Below are 23,217 nucleotides of genomic sequence, written 5' to 3'. Positions count from 1 at the left end.
CCATTCAGCTTCATGTCGGCAAACACAGAGCAGCTCTGATCTGTAAGAGCATAAGCCTTCAGCAGCTGCACAAACACTCTGCTCCCTCATTAATCATCACATTCATGTCAAAATCCAGCAGCTCCCAAACAGACAACGCCACAGAGGCGTCATGTGTCCGATTATATTACAGATCGACAGAACGCAGACGAGTGCGTTAAAATACACAGGCTGGAAATACAGAATTTATTAAAACGTTTATCCACCTTTAATCCTCAAAGGGCCCTATCTTGCACCCAGTGCAAAGCGACATACAACAGAAGAGGAGTGCTATTGCTAGTCCTCCTGACGCACAGTGCCCACATCATCCGAACCTCAGTCCCTCATGTGGTTGTTGGTCTAAAACTGAGGTGTTCAGGTGTAGAGCTGATGTGTTCATACTGCCTGATGTTAGAAAGAGTTTCTAGGTTATACGAGGGCTGTCCATAAAGTATAGGTCCTTTTTATTTTTTTCAAAAACTATATGGATTTCATTCATATGTTTTTATGTCAGTCATGCTTGAACCCTCGTGCGCATGCGTGAGTTTTTCCATGCCTGTCGGTGACGTCATTCGCCTGTGAGCACTCCTTGTGGGAGGAGTCGTCCAGCCCCTCGTCGGAATTCCTTTGTCTGAGAAGTTGCTGAGAGACTGGCGCTTTGTTTGATCAAATTTTTTTCTAAACCTGTGAGACACATCGAAGTGGACATGGTTCGAAAAATTAAGCTGGTTTTCAGTGAAAATTTTAACGGCTGATGAGAGATTTTGAGGTGATACTGTCTCTTTAAGGACTTCCTACGGTGCGAGACGTCGTGCAGTGCTCTCAGGCGGCGTCATCAGCCTGTTTCAAGCTGAAAACCTCCACATTTCAGGCTCTATTTATCCAGGACGTCGTGAAAGAACAGAGAAGTTTCAGAAGAAGTCGGTTTCAGCATTTTATCCGGATATTCCACTGTTAAAGGAGATTTTTTTAATGAAAGATGGGCGGACGGGTCCGCGCATCGGGACGCAGCCGGCGCGGTGCGGCGGCACAGGAAAAACACCTCTGTGTTGATAACCATTTGTAAAATCCAGGCGGCTTTTGATGGCTTTCAGTGGAGTGAGTATATGAGAAATTGTTTAACAGCTGGACATGTTCCAACTTGTCCTTAAGGCTTCCAACAGAGGTGTTTTTCCTGTGGCGGAGCGTCGCGGCGGCTGCGAGCCGACGCGCGGACCCGTCCGCACGTCTTTCATTAAAAAAATCTCCTTTAACAGTGGAATATCCGGATAAAATGCTGAAACCGACTTCTTCTGAAACTTCTCTGTTCTCCCACAACGTCCTGGATCAATAGAGCCTGAAATGTGGAGGTTTTCAGCTTGAAACAGGCTGACGACGGCGGCTGAGAGCGCTGCGCGACGTCTCGCACCGTGGGAAGTCCTTAAAGCAACAGTATCACCTCAAAATCTCTCATCAGCCGTTAAAATTTTCACTGAAAACCAGCTTAATTTTCGAACCATGTCCACTTCGATGTGTCTCACAGGTTTAGAAAAAAGTTTGATCAAACAAAGCGCCAGTCTCTCAGCAACTTCTCAGACAAAGGAATTCCGACGAGGGGCTGGACGACTCCTCCCACAAGGAGTGCTCACAGGCGAATGACGTCACCGACAGGCGTGGAAAAACTCACGCATGCGCACGAGGGTTCAAGCATGTCTGACGTAAAAACATATGAATGAAATCCATATAGTTTTTGAAAAAAATAAAAAGGACCTATACTTTATGGACAGACCTCGTACACCAGAAAGAAAGAAAAGAAACCTGGTCTGAAATCCAGTTTACTTCAGTTTGTTTCTTCCATTTAAAGAATGCAAGTCAAAAAGCCTCACATGGGAAGTCCAGGATGTGTGTACAGTCTGCACACAGGGATGTGCAACAACAATGCACAATACACCAACACTACCACCACCAATAGTGACATTAAAGTAATAGCTAACCGAAAAACACTGCAAGCATTATATTTCTCAGATGGCTTGGGAATGCCTCGGGATCCCCTGGGAAGAGTTACAGGACTTGGCCATGATTAGGGAAGTGCGGGGTGAGGTACCACCAAGACCGGGATAAATGGCCGAAAATGAATGAATGAATAAATGAACTAATGGAAAAAAGAAAACATTAATATTGTCATAATGTTATTCTGCCTCCCAGCCGCTGGGACTGTTTGGGCATCAGGTGGATAAACAGGATTCAGTTTTCGCAGGGAGTCCGGACTTGAAGTGTGGTTTGAAAACCACTGATAATAATCTTTAATATATGTAACAACTTGTACTTTAACACAAATCACACACTCCTTCCATGTGCATAAGAGCGCAACGTGCGCCATAGTTTTTACCTTCCTGTTAACAGTGCTGCACTCAACACATGTACTCGTCCATCCATTATTGCGCACTGGTCATGAACAATATTTACCCGCACCATTGGAGGGAACAGCTGGTATTCCACCTGACTTAACAGTCAATACAATCCCAGCGTCCCAGATCTGTGCCTTATGGACAGATCTGTTTCCACATCAAAAAGTCTCACATGTGTTTGCTTTATATCAGTTTAAAGGGGATAACAGGTCGAACTCTGACTGGTTGATTTTTATGCAATTAGGTGTTTTTCTCCAGCCTCTTTTTGCCCAGCACCATGGTTTGCACCATGTAAATAAATACCAATGTGTGGATGGTCAGTCCCAAAAGCACTTTGGTGCCACGTGTTTGTCACCATGCCTTGCACTGTGAAATACACTCAGGAAGTGTCCTGATCAGCAGCCGTTTGTTCTCTGCAGCACTGCTGCATCTTGAAAATCAAGTTGGTGGTCCGCTGTAGATAGCGGCGGGTGGGTGCAGCTCGGTTGTGCACGGCTGGAAACTGATACATAAATTATTGTCAGTATCAGCACAGATACATGTATCAACCCCACGGCAAAGTCTGTGTTCTGTGCGCCGCAAGTATCCTCATGACATCAGAATTTCTCTTCTCCACCCACTGTGTATGTGTGTGAGAGTGCACGGTCACCCTGCTGTAAGGTACACCATGCAATGACCAACAAGGCCTCATTGCATTATAGCACTTTAGCCATCTAATAGTGTAACACAGAAAGAGAGGAAAACGAGCCCAGCACAAAATCCACAGAGAAGCAGAAGCGCTTTGCCGGTGCATGTGCTACTTTCCACCACCACACGCTGCGTGTCCGTGACAGGCCTGTGGTAATAGACCTGAGCCTCGAAACCACTCCAGGATTTCCCTGTGCAATAGGAGATTACAGATGCTGTGGGGCTGATGCCTGGTCTTCCAGGCCAAGAGTGTGCGTTTGTGCGCACACTGTAGCGCCGATTCCAATTCTTGTTTCGCAGCCTGGCAGGAGCCGCTGGCACAGGCCAAAACAAAAGGCTACTGTGGTGCCTCTGCAGATCGCCTGTTTAGAATACCGCGGTACTACAGAGGCCAATGGAGAGAAGAGATGGCTGTGCGCTCAATGGGCTCCGGGGAAAACGGATGGCATTTATCACGCTATTGAGAGCGGAGTCCTGGCCGCTGGTGCATGATTCTCCTCAGCAATGGACTATTGATTCAAGAGCGCTTCTAAAATATAAGGAACAAAGGTGGGTCATGGCTCTGCCTCACGCGGAGCGCTTCGAGAAAAGACTGCGCTCATATTCATCATATTTAGAGTCACATCATCAGCGTAAGGCTACTTCACGAGCAACAACAGCGTGTTTATTTGTCAGGATGGACATTTTCTTATACAGAATATTAGAACAGAACAGAAACTTTACTGTTATTGCATATATCCATACAATGAAACTCCTTTGCATTTAAACCAACCTAATTACAGTTAGACACAATCTAACCACTAGGAGCAGTGGGCAGCCACAGTCCGGGGACTGTCTGGGGACCAACTCCAGATGTAGAGACTCCGCCTTGTTCATGGGCAGAGAAAGGAGCAGACCCTAAATAAGCATGTTTTTGATTGTGGGGTGGAAACCGGAGTACCCGGAGGAAACCCACACAGACACGGGGAGAACATGCAAACTCCACAGAGAAAGGCCGGGAATCAAGCCCACAACCTTCTCACTGTGAGGCACCAGTTCTAACCACTAAGCCACCACGCTACAAACAAGAGGTAGAAATCAGCAGACAAAACTATAAACAGCAGTAAAGCGAGCACAAACCAAACTCACTCACTCACTCATCTTCAACCGCTTAGTCCAATTAAGGGTCGTGGGGGGCTGGAGCCTATCCCAGCAGTCATACAGCGTGAGGTGGGGCACACCCTGGACAGGACACCAGTCTGTCGCAGGGCCACATATAGACAAACAAACACATTCACACCCGTACGCACACCTACAGACAATTTATGGGAAAATCATGGGTATGGTGGTACCTGCAACTCCCAAAGAGCAGGCAGTTCTCAGATGTGCAGACAATATTTTATCAGATGCGTCTCATGTACTGCACTCTGAATATATTTAACTCAGGAAGGAGGTACAGGGTTCATCTTTGTAACTATAATCGACATAAACATTCATTTATTCCATTGTCAGTGAAGCTCATAATTCAGCAGACAGCTCAGGGAAGATAGTATAAGGTTATGCATTGCGGAATTTGCACTAAGATGTTAATGTTTTTTTATTAACTGTGTATTTATATTTTAACTTTGATCTACTATGTTGTTGGTTTTGCTGTATGGGTGGTATGTACTGGATATGTTGTGTAGCAGACCCCTCTGTCCAAGGCAAATTTCTCCTTAGGGAGACAAATAAAGACTCTTTGACTTTGACTTTAAAGCACAAACCAAACTAATCCTTCAAATTCCTGTCCACGTTATCTTATGGTCTCAACATCATTCCCTAAAAATTTTGCGATGGGCAGCTTTAGACAAATATGTGTCATGTTTACTGGAAAATCACCATAAGTAACATCGCTTAACTATTTTTGCTAACAGCCTAATTGGCTGCTTTCATTTTTGACTTGGCGTCAAAAGTAAATGACCTAGTAGATAGTTGGTTACTTTGGAGAAGTGGCTTGAAGTGGTTGCTATCCAGGACTCAAGAGCAGTTCCATGGTGTGGTGACATCCAGACCCAACCCAACATGCTCGTAAATTATAGACTTGTCAAAAATACTCATGTCGATCACAGAAGAGGTTAGTTTAAAAACGTATAAATCTTGACTTAACCCAGACGATTGTAGAGCTCTGGATCTCGGACCACCCCAAGGGGGTAAGATTGAAAATGTGCAGGTTAGGGATCCCTGAGGACCAGGTTCAAGGAGAGAACTGAACATCTTCTTTATTTAGAATTGTCAAGTCAATCACAACAATAATTTTTGAATGTGAGCTCAAGCACTTGGAAAGAAAAAAAAAAAATCCCAAAAGGCAACCAGTGAGATGGTGACAGAACAACACCATCAGATGTCATCTGTATTTGGCACATTCTGCTCGGTACTTTTTGGTGGAACTTGTCTGTACACATTTACAGACGAAACAAAAGTCAAAGTGCTGCGCAAACAGGAGAACCCAGAACAGTGTTGGTTGGCATCTTACCAACAAATATCCTACAATAAGTTCATAACTCAGGCGCTGGAGTAAGATCAAACCAATCTGCAGCCCCAAGGATCTGACTGAATACATCATTTTCACAGCAGCTGTTCTGACAAGTCACAGCAAAACAAGTAAAGCTGTAATTATCAACATTAATACTGACAGCAGTCCACCCAGGTGGCCCAGCGTGAGAGACCTGATACTGTACAGTAACGTGAGCCAACCCAGCTGACTGAAACAACTCAACAGTCCAGTCTGTCCAGTGAGGACCAAGAGAATTACGGTGGTCCTCACTTTGGAATACCCAAACATACAGTGCACAGCTCTGCACTTATTCCAGAATAAAGTTTTGGAAGTAAAGTTGTGGATAAGGAGCCAGCCTGTTAATATACAAACCTGTGTTTGAATCCCATTCATGCTTATCCATTTGTGTTCTTGGACAAGACAGCTCATCTACCTGGTCTCAGTCCACCCCGCTCTAAATAGGTAACAGCCTATGGCTGGGGAAGTAACCTACGTCGAACTGGCGCCCCGTCCAGGTACAGAATCCAGAGATGAGCAACGTCACCAACGGGCCTCAGGGTCTATATAAGACTTCCTCCATCTTCCAAAACAAGGGCTTAACTATGACCAGCATCACGAAGCCCAACCTCAAACCTCTGCACGGTACAATATAGTCTACAGTAATCTGGTTCACAGTGTTTCAGAGACTGAGCTCCCTGGGCCTGGTTTCATAAAGCAGTCTAATCTTGTTTAGTCGAATAAATTCACTTAGTTGACTAGTTTTTTGATGTTCATTCTTGCACAAAGTGTTTAGTCGACTGAAGTTTCATATTACACGACTAAACTTTTTAGCCTGGTACAGAGGAGGCTAATCTTATTTTAGTCAATAAATCCTCAGTGTCTTACCTCAAAAAATGGCAGCTACTATGAACCACCACTTGATGGAACACTCAAAGGCAGCCCTACATCACTCATATTCCTTCAAAAGGAGAACTTCCTCTGCTTTTGGCCGTGGTTGCAGCAGACGACTGTCATGATGTGTTTGTGACAGTTCTCACACGAGCCACCGGGTGCTGCTGTTACGCAGAGCAGCGTTGTGCGTACAAAAAGGTTGGCAAAAGTGTAGAAGAAGAAAGTGAAGCGTGAAACTGCTAGGCTAAGTGTTAAGCATGTCGTTCTGCAGTTCATATGGGTCTGTAAATGTTAATAAAGTCAGGATAGTTCATAACAACAACCAACCTGGAAGTAAACAAAACTGTCGTGCATGGAACTGTCTCTCGGCAATGGCACGCACAATACTAGGGGAGCTACAACCACTACCTTTGGACCCCCTCCCCAGGACTAAACCAAACCAACTTTGTTAGGTTCCTTAGATGACCCCAAAACACAATCAGGATGTTCCCAAAAATAAAAACTGGCCTCAAGCCAGTTATCCAAGATGGTGCCCAAGATGGCCACCAACATAGGGTTTTTTCACTTAGAGTATCTCGTCAATAGTTTTACATCCTCATTGAAGACAACTTTGGATGCTGTAGCTCCTCTGAAAAAGAGAGCTTTAAATCAGAAGTGTCTGACTCCGTGGTATAACTCACAAACTCGTAGCTTAAAGCAGATAACCCGTAAGTTGGAGAGGAAATGGCGTCTCACTAATTTAGAAGATCTTCACTTAGCCTGGAAAAAGAGTCTGTTGCTATATAAAAAGCCCTCCGTAAAGCTAGGACATCTTTCTACTCATCACTAATTGAAGAAAATAAGAACAACCCCAGGTTTCTTTTCAGCACTGTAGCCAGGCTGACAAAGAGTCAGAGCTCTATTGAGCTGAGTATTCCATTAACTTTAACTAGTAATGACTTCATGACTTTCTTTGCTAACAAAATTTTAACTATTAGAGAAAAAATTACTCATAACCATCCCAAAGACGTATCATTATCTTTGGCTGCTTTCAGTGATGCCGGTATTTGGTTAGACTCTTTCTCTCCGATTGTTCTGTCTGAGTTATTTTCATTAGTTACTTCATCCAAACCATCAACGTGTTTATTAGACCCCATTCCTACCAGGCTGCTCAAGGAAGCCCTACCATTATTTAATGCTTCAATCTTAAATATGATCAATCTATCTTTGTTAGTTGGCTATGTACCACAGGCTTTTAAGGTGGCAGTAATTAAACCATTACTTAAAAAGCCATCACTTGACCCAACTATCTTAGCTAATTATAGGCCAATCTCCAACCTTCCTTTTCTCTCAAAAAGTCTTGAAAGGGTAGTTGTAAAACAGCTAACTGATCATCTGCAGAGGAATGGTCTATTTGAAGAGTTTCAGTCAGGTTTTAGAATTCATCATAGTACAGAAACAGCATTAGTGAAGGTTACAAATGATCTTCTTATGGCCTCGGACAGTGGACTCATCTCTGTGCTTGTTCTGTTAGACCTCAGTGCTGCTTTTGATACTGTTGACCATAAAAATTTATTACAGAGATTAGAGCATGCCATAGGTATTAAAGGCACTGCGCTGCGGTGGTTTGAATCATATTTGTCTAATAGATTACAATTTGTTCATGTAAATGGGGAATCTTCTTCACAGACTAAAGTTAATTATGGAGTTCCACAAGGTTCTGTGCTAGGACCAATTTTATTCACTTTATACATGCTTCCCTTAGGCAGTATTATTAGATGGTATTGCTTAAATTTTCATTGTTACGCAGATGATACCCAGCTTTATCTATCCATGAAGCCAGAGGACACACACCAATTAGCTAAACTGCAGGATTGTCTTACAGACATAAAGACATGGATGACCTCTAATTTCCTGCTTTAAACTCAGATAAAACTGAAGTTATTGTACTTGGCCCCACAAATCTTAGAAACATGGTGTCTAACCAGATCCTTACTCTGGATGGCATTACCCTGACCTCTAGTAATACTGTGAGAAATCTTGGAGTCATTTTTGATCAGGATATGTCATTCAAAGCGCATATTAAACAAATATGTAGGACTGCTTTTTTGCATTTACGCAATATCTCTAAAATCAGAAAGGTCTTGTCTCAGAGTGATGCTGAAAACTAATTCATGCATTTATTTCCTCTAGGCTGGACTATTGTAATTCATTATTATCAGGTTGTCCTAAAAGTTCCCTAAAAAGCCTTCAGTTAATTCAAAATGCTGCAGCTAGAGTACTGACGGGGACTAGAAGGAGAGAGCATATCTCACCCATATTGGCCTCTCTTCATTGGCTTCCTGTTAATTCTAGAATAGAATTTAAAATTCTTCTTCTTACTTATAAGGTTTTGAATAATCAGGTCCCATCTTATCTTAGGGACCTCATAGTACCATATCACCCCAATAGAGCGCTTCGCTCTCAGACTGCAGGCTTACTTGTAGTTCCTAGGGTTTGTAAGAGTAGAATGGGAGGCAGAGCCTTCAGCTTTCAGGCTCCTCTCCTGTGGAACCAGCTCCCAATTCAGATCAGGGAGACAGACACCCTCTCTACTTTTAAGATTAGGCTTAAAACTTTCCTTTTTGCTAAAGCTTATAGTTAGGGCTGGATCAGGTGATCCTGAACCATCCCTTAGTTATGCTGCTATAGACGTAGACTGCTGGGGGGTTCCCATGATGCACTGTTTCTTTCTCTTTTTGCTCTGTATGCACCACTCTGCATTTAATCATTAGTGATCGATCTCTGCTCCCCTCCACAGCATGTGTTTTTCCTGGTTCTCTCCCTCAGCCCCAACCAGTCCCAGCAGAAGACTGCCCCTCCCTGAGCCTGGTTCTGCTGGAGGTTTCTTCCTGTTAAAAGGGAGTTTTTCCTTCCCACTGTAGCCAAGTGCTTGCTCACAGGGGGTCGTTTTGACCGTTGGGGTTTTACATAATTATTGTATGGCCTTGCCTTACAATATAAAGCGCCTTGGGGCAACTGTTTGTTGTGATTTGGCGCTATATAAAAAAATTGATTGATTGATTGATTATTAAGTCTACTGTTTGTTCCTACTATGTATTTTAATGATAAGGGTCTATTGGCGGCCATTTTGGACATCATTTTGAATCTTAAACCCATGAATGGATTTAGTTTAGGCACAAATGAGTTTGTTGTGACCTGCAATGGTCTTCCCATTGAATCTCTGATATTTAAGTTGTTTATATGTTGTGTAAAGGTGTTTTAGTGGGGGAAAAAAATGTTATTTTGGTGGCCATCTTGGATAACTGGCTTGAGGCCAGTTTTCATTTTTGGGAACATCCTGATTGTGTTTTGGGGTCATCTAAGAAACCTAAAACAGTTGGTTTGGTTTAGTCCTGGGGGAGGTGCAAAGGTAGTGGTCGTAGCTCTCCTAGTACAAGGCAGTTATGCCTGTGAAAACAGCCAACTAAGGTAAGACAGCTAATCTACAAGTTTAGCCATTGATGTGAAACAGTGATTAGATGGATAATGTTGGTCCACTAAGAAAATTTAGTAGACTGAAAGATTAGGTTGCTTTATGAAACTGGGCCCTGGTGGCCACAGTTAGACTCGAAATGCGCTGAACACTGACTTTACCTGAAGTGACCTTGTACCAAGTATCACCTTTATACACCAAGTCATTGTCAAGATATTGCAAAATATTGCAGACATTGCATTGCATAGAACCTGGACCTCCTCTGACTTTGGTGATGCAGGTACAGAGTCCCATCATTTCTAAACCCTTTACCGAACATGACTGTAATTATCACCGAATTAAAACTGAAAGTCAAAAGTAGGTCCTACCAATTACACAATGTCAACTTCAACATGCTGTAATTGGTAGGTAAAAGTAAAAAGATTTGGTAAGTGTTCAAATGGACCTCATGGGACGTTAAAGCACCATTAGCACAGTCATTATGAGGCTTCATTCTCAGACAGAACAGATTCCAAAAGATTAAATGTAGTTTTAAACTGCAGCTGTATGTGGCATAACCAAGACATTAAGATGATGGAGATACCAATTAAAGCACCCATAATGCAAATGGTTACAACTTACAACAGAAGCATCCAGAATAAACAAAGACCAGACACAGATCGTGCTCTATGAAGCCAAAATGATCCAGATCCTCTGTTAAATGCTTCACACTGATCATCCAGATAAACGCTGCACGTAGCTAAACTCCCACCTTTGGCTTAGAGGTCATGCATGTGCACCTCAGAGTGTTCATAATAAAACTGACATGATGGTTTAAAGAAATTAAAGTTCTACCTTTTGGTCAAAATTTTCTGGTGTGAGAAAGAAGTTGTAGAGTGGAACAAAGTATCCCTCCAGAAGGCCCATCAGCAACACCAGGTAAACGCCGTCTGCAAACTGACATGGAATAAGTAAATACACAGCCGTCTCCTTAAAATACACAAATAAATATACATCTGCTAAAATAGGCAACACCAAAGTCATGGCCCTGTCCACAACAACCTTTACTCAAGGTTCTTGAAATGGAGCAATATCTCCACCTGGTGACCATTTCCCATTAATGCTGGTACAACAGAATTTCGCCAAGAGCTGTAGTACAAACAAATCAACCTGGTTAAAAATAGTAATAAAAATTCCAGATGATGAAAACGTTAATAAACAGCAACAAAAATCCCTCTCCAGCTTTTGAAAAGCAAAATGACTCCTATCAACAGCCGACTCAAAAACTTATCAATTTCCACACACATCATCCAACAACTTGAGTAACAACACTTTCTAAAGTCTTCCGAAGAGAAGCACTCCTGGGATTACACAGTGTTCGTTATGTATGGAAGGTTCGATTTTGGAATTAACAATTTTACATTGACTTTCAGACAAAGATCTTCATGAAAACATGAACTGAAGCAACAAGAGATGAATGGAGCTGCAAACAGCGACCCTTAGTGGCTCAATGACACCAAAGTTTTTCTGTTTCCTCACAACAGGGCAGCGCAGTCTCGTTTGAACCCTTGCCTGATATCGCGAGATTTGACCACTTTCGCAACATAAACGCAGCATAACTTCACACGGAAAAATTGTGTACCATTCTGTTTTGGCTGCAATCACCGAAGCAGTCGCGAAAAGTGCAGGTTTTTTTCGGTTCTCAGTGGAGAAGGGAAGACGAGGCAAACGGGAAACGTCGTGTCAGTAAGTGTTAGCCTACACACCTAGCCAGAGTAGCTGTGTTCTCTCACCTTCACAACCGCCTCGACATGTTTGAGCTCCGGGTTATAAGCAAACTGCAACCAACGCGTCCACTTCCCACCACATCGTTACCTTTTCTTTGCATATTCACTTTGTTTGCCGTGTAATTTGCCCAAAAACTCAGAGAAAGTTCCATGTTTCTGATGGGGACATACAAGGGCTGTCCCCGGATGTAGGATTATTGTGTCATATTTTAAACCCATTAGCGCCTGCTCTCAAACGAGACTGCGCTGCCCAACACAAGATTGGTTTCAATACGTAAACTGTTTCAGAGATACGACTTTGCTTCCTGTTTGGTGGATTTGCCGTCAATTTCAATGGGCTGTGACAGGTGATTGCTTTGAAAAAAATCAAATAGCCAATTGTGAGCCTTTGTGTGAATATCAGCCATGCCAATTTTAAGGAAGAATGAACAAATGATCTTTTTTTTTGTTTGTTTTCCAAAAAAAAAAAACAACAACAATACAGTGCAAAATCTGATATGGTGGATATTGGATGCTGTGTGTTCAAAGGAATCCAACACAGAGCCACTTAGTTATTGACAAGTTTTCTTTTTTTGTGTCACATACCTGCGTGTCCAATTCGGACACCTCTAGGTTGAGCTTGTTCAGGTGTTTGTTCACAAATGTGATGAGTGTCTGAGAAAAGAAAAAAAAAAAAGGAAATGATCTGACGTTTCACACAAAAGATGGAATTTTCTCACATATTTCTCCTTCAAACCCCCAGAATGAACAGGCACAGTTTGCTTCCCCCCCACACACACACACACTGAAGTGAGAAATCTTTTCATGGTGCACACCAGAGGTGACGGATAATCAGGTTTTCATTCCACTCTGTCACATCAGTGAGTAATTTAACGGTTCAGCTGTATCACTAAAGTACAGTGGAGGAATTTACTGGATAAACCACATACCGAGGCGACGGATTCAGTGAATCCTGCAGACTATTGGTCCTCCACATCACATGACTGCCCCACCCTGACTGATTTAGTCAACTCGGTTGGCTGTAGATACCATCAAGTGAATTATCACAACTAGGTAGAGGAGTGGTTCAAAACCTTTTTGTCCTTGGAGATGACCCAAGTCTACCTAAGAAAGTCTGACAAGCCCCCCACCACCACCACCAACCATGTGCATGCACCCACATGTCCCACTCCCTCCCCCCCAAAAAGTGGCATGTATTATATGAGCCTTATTTGAAAGGAAAAAAAAAAATCTAATAGTTTTTGAAAATCACCAACATAAATTTACCAGTCAGAAAATTAAGATTAAAATTTAGAAGTGAAAAAAACTATATAATAAATACATTTATAAATAATAATAATAAATAAATGGGTATTAAAAATTCCCCAAATTCATAAAATTAAATGAAACTTTGCACTGCAAATGTCATAAATTACACAAGCCTTATTTGAGAAAAAAAATAAATCACCTGGACAAATAAAAAATAAAATAAAATCCAAAAGTTCATAAAATTAAATGAAACTTTGTACACTGCATGTGTCCTAATGATAGATTCTACAAGCCTTATTTGAAAGAAACGTGAATTTTTGTGATTGGACAGACTTTCTATCAGGTTATAATAAAGTTAATTATGAACATAAAATTGGGAACATGCACTAAAAGTTCTTTTTTTTTTTTTTTTTTACAGTGTAAAAATCATAGGAGGCTGTGGGCTTTCTGTATTTTCATATTTGCTTTACCTTTTTGACAACATTTAGCTTGTCTGGCGCATGGTCAAACAGGGTGTCAAAAGCGTCGCGCTCTGTGGAGATTTCAGGGAAAAAACACAAACACTGATGACTGGCCTACATGTGGACACGTAAACAGGAATGATCCAGAATCGTACATACAGACGTACCGTGTCTCCCAGAGAAAGCCCTGAGGAAAGAAAAAAAAAAAAAAAGTCAAAAACTCAATTGAGTCTTTTTCTGTTTTTTGTTCATTACATTCATGAATTAAAAAAAAACCAAATATTCCAGTTGATCCACAGAGGAATGCAGAGAATAGCTGGATTCTGTCACAGCAATGATTACTGAACAGCGCACACAGGTGGGATGTCATTGTTTGTTTTCCAATAAACACGGGTCCACCTGGGGCGCCGCTGCATCACTGGGACGCTCAGTGCGGTCACACGACAACACAATGAGCAGGATTTCTACACCGCATTTGTATGGGAACAGAGCGACTCTCTCGTCCACTGGTGTTAACGCCTTGTTGGATCGGGCCGGTGGGTTGTGGAGTCGAGGGGGGACGCTGCAGTGCGAGTATCCCGGAGAAGGAGATATCGCAGCAGACAGGCCAGTGAGAAATGGCAGGCGCACACACTCACGGTGTAATCTGTGACGGCAAAGGCAGGCAGGCCTGGGCAGCCGTCCTGGTGGAGCGGTAATAACCGTATTTCCACTGTGGCTGTGTTGGGGTGTTATTAATAGTGTATCCATCTAGTGTGACAAAACGTGTGTGTGTGTGTGTGTGTGTGTGTGTGTGTGTGTGTGTGTGTGTGTGTGTGTGTGTGTGTGTGTGTGTGTGTGTGTGTGTGTGTGTGTGTCGGCCCACCATTATCGCTCACTGCTGCTGTCAGGCTGCAGGACCGCCTCACAGCCTTGGGGCCGTCCCATCTCCGACCCAAAGCTTCTTCGCTTACCAGCATCACGCCACAACATTTGACTAAACTTCTTACTTCTGTAGTACAATGTGTCAGAGCAGAGTCAGCAAACGGTCTTGAATCCAGATAATTGCGTAAATGATGTAGAAACCTGCTGAATCCAGCCTCTTTGTAAATCAATGAATTACCAGAAATAAAAAAATCTTTCTGGCTGCACCCAGTTCCTTTGCTTGGGGTTGACATAAGACACGCATCTGAATGTTGATGACGCACGTGTTGTGGCTGGCGTGCCTGGCTGGCTTTTGTTGGTCTTCTGTTTCTGTTTTTTGGTTTTCCTTCCAGGTGGTGCGCATTTGGGATTGAGTGGCTGTGTGGCTGAGTTACCAGGACCTCACCCTGATCACCTGAGGCTGATCAGGTGCGGCTCATCAGGATTCACAGCTGTGGTGCATCTACACGGATTGGAACATGGTGGCATTTAAGTCTGGAGTACACAGTGTGTATTTGCCAGAGACTCGACCTTGTGACCAGACGGGTGAGATCGTCGTCTCGAGAGCCATCTCATCAGTGGATGCAAAGAACGTCCAGGTTTGATGCATGGTCTGTGAAAGAGGAGGGGGTGAGGTCTCACGCTCGTCAGCACACTTCCTGAGGTACGTTAGGTTTTGTGACTAACATTTGTACAGTCAGTATATGTGGTGTCCCTCACACCTTATTGTATTGAGCTGTTATGTTAGTCGTTTAATCAGCTTCCACTGCAGTTTGTATGTGAACAGGGTGTTCCATGCCTGCGGGGTGGGAAGCTGATTAGTAATTAAGCCAGGAAGTGTTTGCTGTTTGTTAACACCTTTGAGCGGTCTCTCTGTGTGTGGAGTGTGGACTCACATGATGGTTTCTTCTTTCACAGACTCGGTTTGTCGCGGCCACCTGGGGGGGTGTCGGCGGGGTCCTTGGGTCCGAACAGTTTCTGGCTCTGGACCGTTAGTGCTGCTGGGAGCACACCGCAATTCCACGCCAGACCGCGCACTCTTTTGTTATATTTTCCACATCACTGTTATGTAATTAAATTCAGTTATCCTTTGTACCGTGCTCTGCTTATTTCATACTGGGTCCTTCAAACGCTGGTCGGTTCTCCGGGCTGCGTCCGACACATAACAGCACGTTTTACATCACAACTCCAGATGCACACGGAGAGTAAATGGACTGCATTTATATTTATATAGCGCTTTTCCATCTGCATCAGACGCTCAAAGCACTTTACAATAATGCCTCACATGCACCCCGATGTGAGGGGGCTGCCATACAAGGTGCCCACTACACACCGGGAACAACTAGGGGATTAAGGACCTTGCCAAAGGGCCCTTAGTGATTTTCCGGTCAGGATGGGATTTGAACCAAGGATCCTCTGGTCTCAAGCCCAACACTTAACAACTTGACCATCACCTCCCCTAATGTGAGAGTGAGCCATGGGTGGTCTTGAATGAGAGACCTCCTGTTTTAAAAGCGAATACACTAACCGCTGTGCCACCAAAGAACACCTCTAAAAAAGAAAAAAAAACAAAAAAACATAAGCCACATAATGCCACCCATACATGTCAGAGGTGTCCAATCAGAACAGGAGCAATGGAGAGGATTTTACCTTTTTAAAAATTTTGTCTCAAGAGAATCATTACATCCAAATATCAGATCAGGACACACGATAATCTGTAATTGGGGTGTGTAGCCAGTACATTCTGAGTGCCGGTCCCAAGCCCGGATAAATGAGGAGGGTTGCGTCAGGAAGGGCATCCAGCGTAAAACAAGCCAACCCAACTATGCAGACTCAGAATCGAATTTCCATACCGGATCGGTCGCAGCCCAGGTTAACAACGTCCGTCACCAGTGCTGTTGCAAAACAGGGTGCCAGTGGAAACTGGGCTACTGCTGGGCGAAGACGACGAAGAGGAGGAGGAAAATGTTGCCCAAAACAGCGGCAGAAGAAGAAAACTAGAAGGGTGGAAATGAGAGTAGGGACTTTGAATGTTGGTAGTATGACTGGTAAAGGGAGAGAACTGGCTGATATGATGGAAAGGAGAAAGGTAGACATATTATGTGTGCAAGAGACCAAGTGGAAGGGAAGTAAGAGCAGGAGCATCGGCGGTGGGTACAAGTTGTTTTACCATGGTGAGGACAGGAAGAGAAATGGTGTTGGGGTCATTTTAAAGGAAGAGTATGTTAAAAGTGTGTTGGAGGTTAAGCGAGTGTCTAACAGGGTGAGTGTGAAGTTGGAAATTGAAGGGGTGATGATGAATATCATCAGTGCTTATGCCCCACAGGTAGGTTGTGAGATGAAGGAGAAAGAAGATTTCTGGAGTGTGTTAGATGAGGTGGTAGAGAGTGTGCCCAAGCGTGAAAGAGTGGTGATAGGAGCCGACTTCAATGGGCATGTTGGTGAAGGGAACAGAGGTGATGAGGAAGTAATGGGTAGATATGGTATCAAGGATAGGAATGGGGAAGGACAGATGGTAGTTGATTTTGCAAAAAGGATGGAAATGGCTGTGGTGAATACCTACTTTAAGAAAAGGGAGGAGCACAGGGTAACATAAGAGTGGAGGAAGGTGCACACAGGTGGACTACATTCTTTATAGGAGATGCAAGCTAAAACAGAGACTGTAAGGTGGTGGCATGAGAGAGTCATTAGACAGCACAGAATGGTTGTTTGTAGGATGAATTTAGAGGTAAAGAAGAAGAAGAAGAGAGTGAGAGCTCAACAAAGGATCAGATGGTGGAAGCTGAAGGAGGAAGACTGTTGTGTGAAATTTAGCGAGCAGGTGAGAGAAGCACTGGTTGGAGGGGAAGCAATTTTGGACAACTGGAAAAGTACTGCAGATGTTGTGAGGGAGACAGCTAGGACAGTACTGGGTATGACATCTGGACAGTGGAAGGAAGGCAAGGAGACTTGGTGGTGGAATGAAGAGGTCCAGGAAAGCATAAGAAGAGGTTGGCGAAAAAAATTTTGGATAGTCGTAGAGATGAAGAAAGTAGACGGGAGTACAAGGAGATGCGGTGTAAGGCGAAAAGAGAAGTGGCAAAAGCGAAGGAAAAGGCATATTGCGAGCTGTACAAGAAGTTGAATAGTAAGAAAGGAGAAAAGGACTTGTACTGATTGGCCAGACAAAGGGACAGAGCTGGAAAGGATGTGCAACAGGTTAGGGTGGTAAAAGATGCACATGGTAATGTGCTGACAAGTGAGGAGTGTGTGCTGAGAAGGTGGAGGGAATATTTTGAAGAGCTGATGAATAAAGAAAATGAGCGAGAGAAAAGGCTGGATGATGTGGTGAGAGTAAATCAGGAAGTACAAGAGATTAGTAAGGAAGAAGTGAGGGCTGCTATGAAGAGGATGAAGAGTGGAAAGGCAGCTGGTCCAGATGACATTCCAGTGGAGGCATGGCAATGTCTATGAGAGATGGCAGTAGAGTTTCTAACCAGATTGTTTAATAAAATCTTGGAAAGTGAGAGGATGCCTGAGGAGTGGAGACAAAGCGTGCTGGTTCCTATTTTCAAGAACAAGGGTGATGTGCAGAGCTGCAGTAACTACAGAGGCATAAAGTTGATCAGCCAAAGCATGAAGTTATGGGAAAGAGTAGTAGAAGCTAGGCTTAGAAAACAGGTGAAGATCTGTGAGCAGCAATATGGTTTCATGCCGAGAAAGAGCACTACAGATGCAATGTTTGCTCTGAGAATACTGTTGGAGAAGTACAGAGAAGGCCAGAAAGAGTTACATTGTGTGTTTGTGGACTTAGAAAAAGCTTATGACAGGGTGCCAAGAGAAGAGCTGTGGTATTGTATGAGGAAGTCTGGAGTGACAGAGAAGTATGTTAGGGTAGTGCAGGACATGTACAAGAATAGTGTGACAGCGGTGAGATGCGCAGTCGGAATGACAGACTCATTCAAGGTGGAGGTGGGATTACACCAAGGATCAGCTCTGAGTCCTTTCTTGTTTGCAGTGGTTATGGACAGGTTGACGGATGAGATCAGACAGGAGTCCCCATGGACTATGATGTTTGCAGATGACATTGTGATCTGGAGTGAGAGTAGAGAGCAAGTTGAGTCTAGTCTGGAGAGGTGGCGATATGCTTTGGAGAGAAGGGGAATGAAAGTCAGTAGAAGCAAGACTGAGGACATGTGTGTGAATGGGAGGGAGCCCAGTGGAATAGTGCAGTTACAAGGAGTAGAAGTGATGAAAGTAGATGAGTTTAAATATTTGGGGTCAACTGTTCAAAGTAATGGAGAGTGTGGTAGAGAGGTGAAGAAGACAGTGCAGGTAGGGTGGAATGGGTGGAGAAAGGTGGAGAAAGGTGGCAGGAGTGATTTGTGACTGAAGAATATCAGCAAGAGTGAAGGGGAAAGTTTACAAGACAGTAGTGAGACCAGCTATGTTGTGCGGCTTAGAGATGGCGGCACTAACAAAAAGACAGGAGGCAGAGCTGGAGGTAGCAGAGCTGAAGATGTTGAGATTCTCTTTGGGAGTATGAAGAATGGACAAGATTAGGAATGAACATATCAGAGGGACAGCTCAGGTGGGACGGTTTGGAGTCAAAGTCAGAGAGGTGAGAGTGAGATGGTTTGGACATGTGCAGAGGAGGGACCCGGGGTATATAGGGAGAAGGATGCTGAGGATGGAGCCACCAGGCAGGAGGAGAAGAGGGAGACCAAAGAGGAGGTTTATGGATGTGTTGAAGGAGGACATGCAGGTGGTTGGTGTGACAGAGGAAGATACAGAGGACAGGGTGAGATGGGAACAATTGATCTGCTGTGGCGACCCCTAACGGGAACAGCCAAAAGACAAAGAAGAAAGAAGAAGCTGACAGTGTAAAAAGTGGAATTAAGGGGTCGGCAAATTGGAAAAATAGTGTGCTTTTAATCTTTCCATTCAAGCAAGAAGGTTGGAATCAGTCGTTGAAATTAGGAGGTCATTTTATTTGGCATGTATGTAAATTGGTTAAAAGACAAAAAAAATAATAATAATAATAATAATAATAATAAAGTGACCACTGGCTGTCATGGGAACCAGGGGAGCCAAATCTCCATCATGGAGATGAATGAACGAACAAACTGATTTTGTGGCATTCATATGAAGTTGCAATCAGGCGGTGTGTTGCCCAGAACTCCAATTTGGAAGTTTCTACTCACATGGAATGCCCCTTGTGGCATCGGGGTGCTAATAGACTGAGTTTTGTGATTCTTGCATTTATTTCCCAGTTACAGGACTAATAAAGGAATATCTTTGGGCAGATCACTGGAATAAGGAGTTGGGGTACCAATATATGCACATGGGTCCAATTCCTGGTCAACGCTACCTCTCAGTGTCTTTGGAATCTCGTTGGGCCTCATGGCCTGTATAGGACTTCTCATCTTAAATGAATACCAAAAGGCTAAATGATGTATTTTAGGATATTAGAATTGAAACTGCAGAGCTACAACAGAATAACTTCAAATTAATTATGATGCATAATTTATGTGAGAATTACAATCTACAACTGCTTCAAAGTCATGAAATACACAATAAATTACTGAAAACTATTTGCACGACTCCTACTACAGATCTGGACCAATCTTACATTTTGTTTTTATCTACAAAAACAAAACAAAATACATGAAAATCTGTGAATCTTGGAAGTTCTCTTAACTTGCACATGACATCTGTAATAGAATTGGGTATTACAAGTGATTCTAACATAAAATTTGTTGTTTCTTATAAGAATCAAAAACTAAAGCACAGTGAGGACACATCTGATATTCAAGAAATGTGGTTTCCTAACAGACGTCGTGAGTCGTAGCAGATCGTGAATATTCTGATGAAGATTCTTCGATATCCAGTTGAGCGTACGCAGAAACCGAATCGAAAACAACTTCACAGCTCGGTTTGGTCTTCAAGATATTTCAACGCTCAACCTGTTGTGGTCTATCAAAGCTAAACTAGTTTTAGGAAACCAAGTTAAAACCCCACAGAGTGATGGTGACTAATGCTAACTCATCAACTGCACCCTTGTTGACTGTAGTTACCAACAACAATCCTCCCACTCCAAAGGCTCTTAACTTTGAGTTGGACTCAAGAAGATGTTTTGATGAGTGCTGACCTAAAGAAGAAGTCCTCTTGCAAAAAGGTCATAAACATTTAAATCCATCAGTTTTTTTTTAGTTATTTATTTATTTTTTGCTAAAAACGATCATCACCAGTGTGAAAAATCCGAACTGAAACGAGGCAGAAATCTGCACAGACTTACTCTGTGTTGCCTGTAATTTCTTCTTGAATTTGTCTGGATTGAAGGATGCCCTCTCTTTTCTAAAAGACATGAAAAGAACAGCAGGAAATGGGGGGGACCAGAGTGGTTATCATTTACCTTCAGGTCCATAAGCATTTAGACAGTGACAATGTTTTTGTCATTTTACCTCAAAATGATACAACTGAGATGTTTTCAACTTTCAGATTCAAGAGACTTAACAAAAATATCTTCACCATTTAGGAATGCTGGCCCCTTTGTATGCACAGTTACTCCATTTTCAAAGCTCATAAGTATTTGGATAAAAGGAAAAACTAAAAATTTTTAAATACGTCATCACTTTCACAGGCAGTTTTCTTTCAGCGGATGGATACGTGAACATTTCTGACTCACTAAAATTCTCGTAACATATCTCAGACTTTATTTACATCAATTGTTAAGAAATACAAAAACAATGTGGCACCGTATGGCAACTCTGTCTGGAGAACACAGTTGGCGAAAACTCAATGATCGTGCAAGAAAGAGACGAGTGAAGCCACCAAGACACCCATGACGACAAGTCATCTGTGGAGAAATGGAAATTTTGTCCGTCGCAAATAAATGATCAAGTCTAGGCTCAAGACTCCCATGTGCCTTCTGGCAAACTGTAGTTGAAATTTCACATCTTTTGAAGAAAAAAAAAATAGCTAATGTCATATTTTTGATCAATTCTCTCGAATTCTCAAAAATACTGACTGACTTTTCATGGCACCGACTGTCTTATTCCCACATAATGCAAGATGGGAATTTTACAAGAAGAAACGCAAGTTTCATTGAAAGTGGGGAAAGAGGCTCTACACACCTACACGTGCCGCCACGCAGAACAAAACTTAAAAACATCTTACCTTTTTTAAACAGACAAAAAAAATTAAAATACCCTTTTTTCCCAATTTAACAGAAGTTTGTAAAGGTTCTCTCTACTCCATAACATTCTGTGGTGAAGACTTTTGTAAATGTAATGATTTATATTCTGCTCAGCCTTGAAGTAGCACTAAAAAGGTTTCAATGGTTCAAAATGCAGTTGTGATAGCATTAAACTACATTATTCCTGATTTGATTCACTTCACTGGCTTCCTGTTTCTGCCAGATCCATCTTTAAGATGCAGTTCAGGTCTTCAGCTAAAAAAAAAAAAAAAAAAAACTGGACAACTCTACCGATATTAAAGCACTAACTGAGATTATGGACATTTACAGATGAACATGAACTGAAAACATAATTAACGAGGGAAAATCAGAACAAGAAAGCGTGTCGACCATGAAGTTCATTTCACAGTGTTAAAAAGTTTTAACGTCCCACTCGGGGACACGCACGCCACTTTCACAAAGATCTGTCAAAGGAAGAAAATAAAATTTCACACACTGTCTGTTTTTGAAAAATCCTAAAAATTTAAATGTCAGTGAAAGCATCAGTTATATCTTCCACCAAAACATACAAACAAACAAGCAAACAGACATTAAACTCACCTGGACGACCACCACTTGAATGGAAACGTGGTCGGGCAACCTGATGGGTGCTCTGAAGTGCTGCGACAGCGCCACCAGCAGGTGCAGGATGGCGACTATACTCTTGGCGTGGACAGCTAATGTGAGAAATACAGAGATATAAATAACCAAACACTGACGTATTAAGACTGAAAATTAACCATTGACGGTGGGCATTTATTCAACTTTTATTAAAAAAGGTGGGGGGCGGGGCATAGCTATTGTAATACCGACTTTCTCTACCAGTATGAAACAAGGTTAAACTGGATTTTGTTTGTTATAGTGAGAAATTTACTCACTCTCCATTTCAGTTAAGCGCAAGTAACAAAAATGATGTTTCTAAACAAATTCTAGAATTTTGCTACAATTATTATTGTTAAGCAGGGGTGGTGGCCAAGTGGTTAATGCGCTTGGTTTCAGTTCAGAAGGTTCCGGGTTCAAATCCCACCCCTGCCACATTTCTCCATGTAATGTGGAGTTGCGTCAGGAAGGGCATCCGGCAAAAAACTTGTGCCAATTCAACATGCAGATCCACCTTGGATTTGCTGTGGCGACCCCGAGTGCAAACAAGGGAGCAGCCGAAGGGTCTTACTGTTACAATTTTTATTGTTGCTGTAATTTTTTTTCTTAAGGGCATCACGGTGATACGTCACGGTAATCTTTTAACATGAACTGTGTAGGTGAGTACTATTCAGCTGTGACCTACCAAAGACCAAGCCACATATTAGTGCCAAATTCCACTTTTGCCAAAAACTGGAAAGAGAAAAAGCTGTGGAAAATGTCACTTTGCAGCAAGAATAAAGGCAGAAGGTCTCTGAAGTGCGCCACCAGTAACAGTGGCTTCATCTAGCAGACAACGGCGCTCATTATCCGAAACATCAGACTGAAATAAAGTTCACCTTTCGACTGACAAAACAATCCAGATCAATTAATAGTCTACAGCACGGCAAATTACAAAGAAATAAAAGCCGTCGTAAATCCTGTGAGCCGCCTGCTGCACGAGCAGATCCGAAAATGTTACACGAGGAACAAATGTCTGTGCAAGTCTTCAGAAAGAAGGCGTAAACAAAGGCGGATTGATTCAGAGGAAGCATC

General features: G+C 42.7%; 1 protein-coding gene across 2 annotated transcripts in view; it reads right to left on the bottom strand.

The window, feature by feature from the left end:
• Positions 1–23,217, bottom strand: part of parvaa (parvin, alpha a) — a 57,959-nt gene that overhangs the window by 2,699 nt on the left and 32,043 nt on the right. For both annotated transcript variants that reach the window (XM_034177205.1, XM_034177207.1), the window contains exons 6-11: positions 22,105–22,220; positions 20,605–20,663; positions 13,592–13,611; positions 13,434–13,495; positions 12,301–12,369; positions 10,784–10,885 (exon numbers count right to left, since the gene is read on the bottom strand). In XM_034177205.1, coding sequence (XP_034033096.1) covers positions 10,784–10,885; positions 12,301–12,369; positions 13,434–13,495; positions 13,592–13,611; positions 20,605–20,663; positions 22,105–22,220 — 428 coding nt within the window. The remainder of the gene's footprint in view (positions 1–10,783; positions 10,886–12,300; positions 12,370–13,433; positions 13,496–13,591; positions 13,612–20,604; positions 20,664–22,104; positions 22,221–23,217) is intronic.

This window comes from Thalassophryne amazonica, chromosome 8 (genome assembly GCF_902500255.1).
Source record: "Thalassophryne amazonica chromosome 8, fThaAma1.1, whole genome shotgun sequence".
Classification (NCBI taxonomy): domain Eukaryota; kingdom Metazoa; phylum Chordata; class Actinopteri; order Batrachoidiformes; family Batrachoididae; genus Thalassophryne; species Thalassophryne amazonica.
This window is presented reverse-complemented; position numbering and strand designations above follow the sequence as displayed.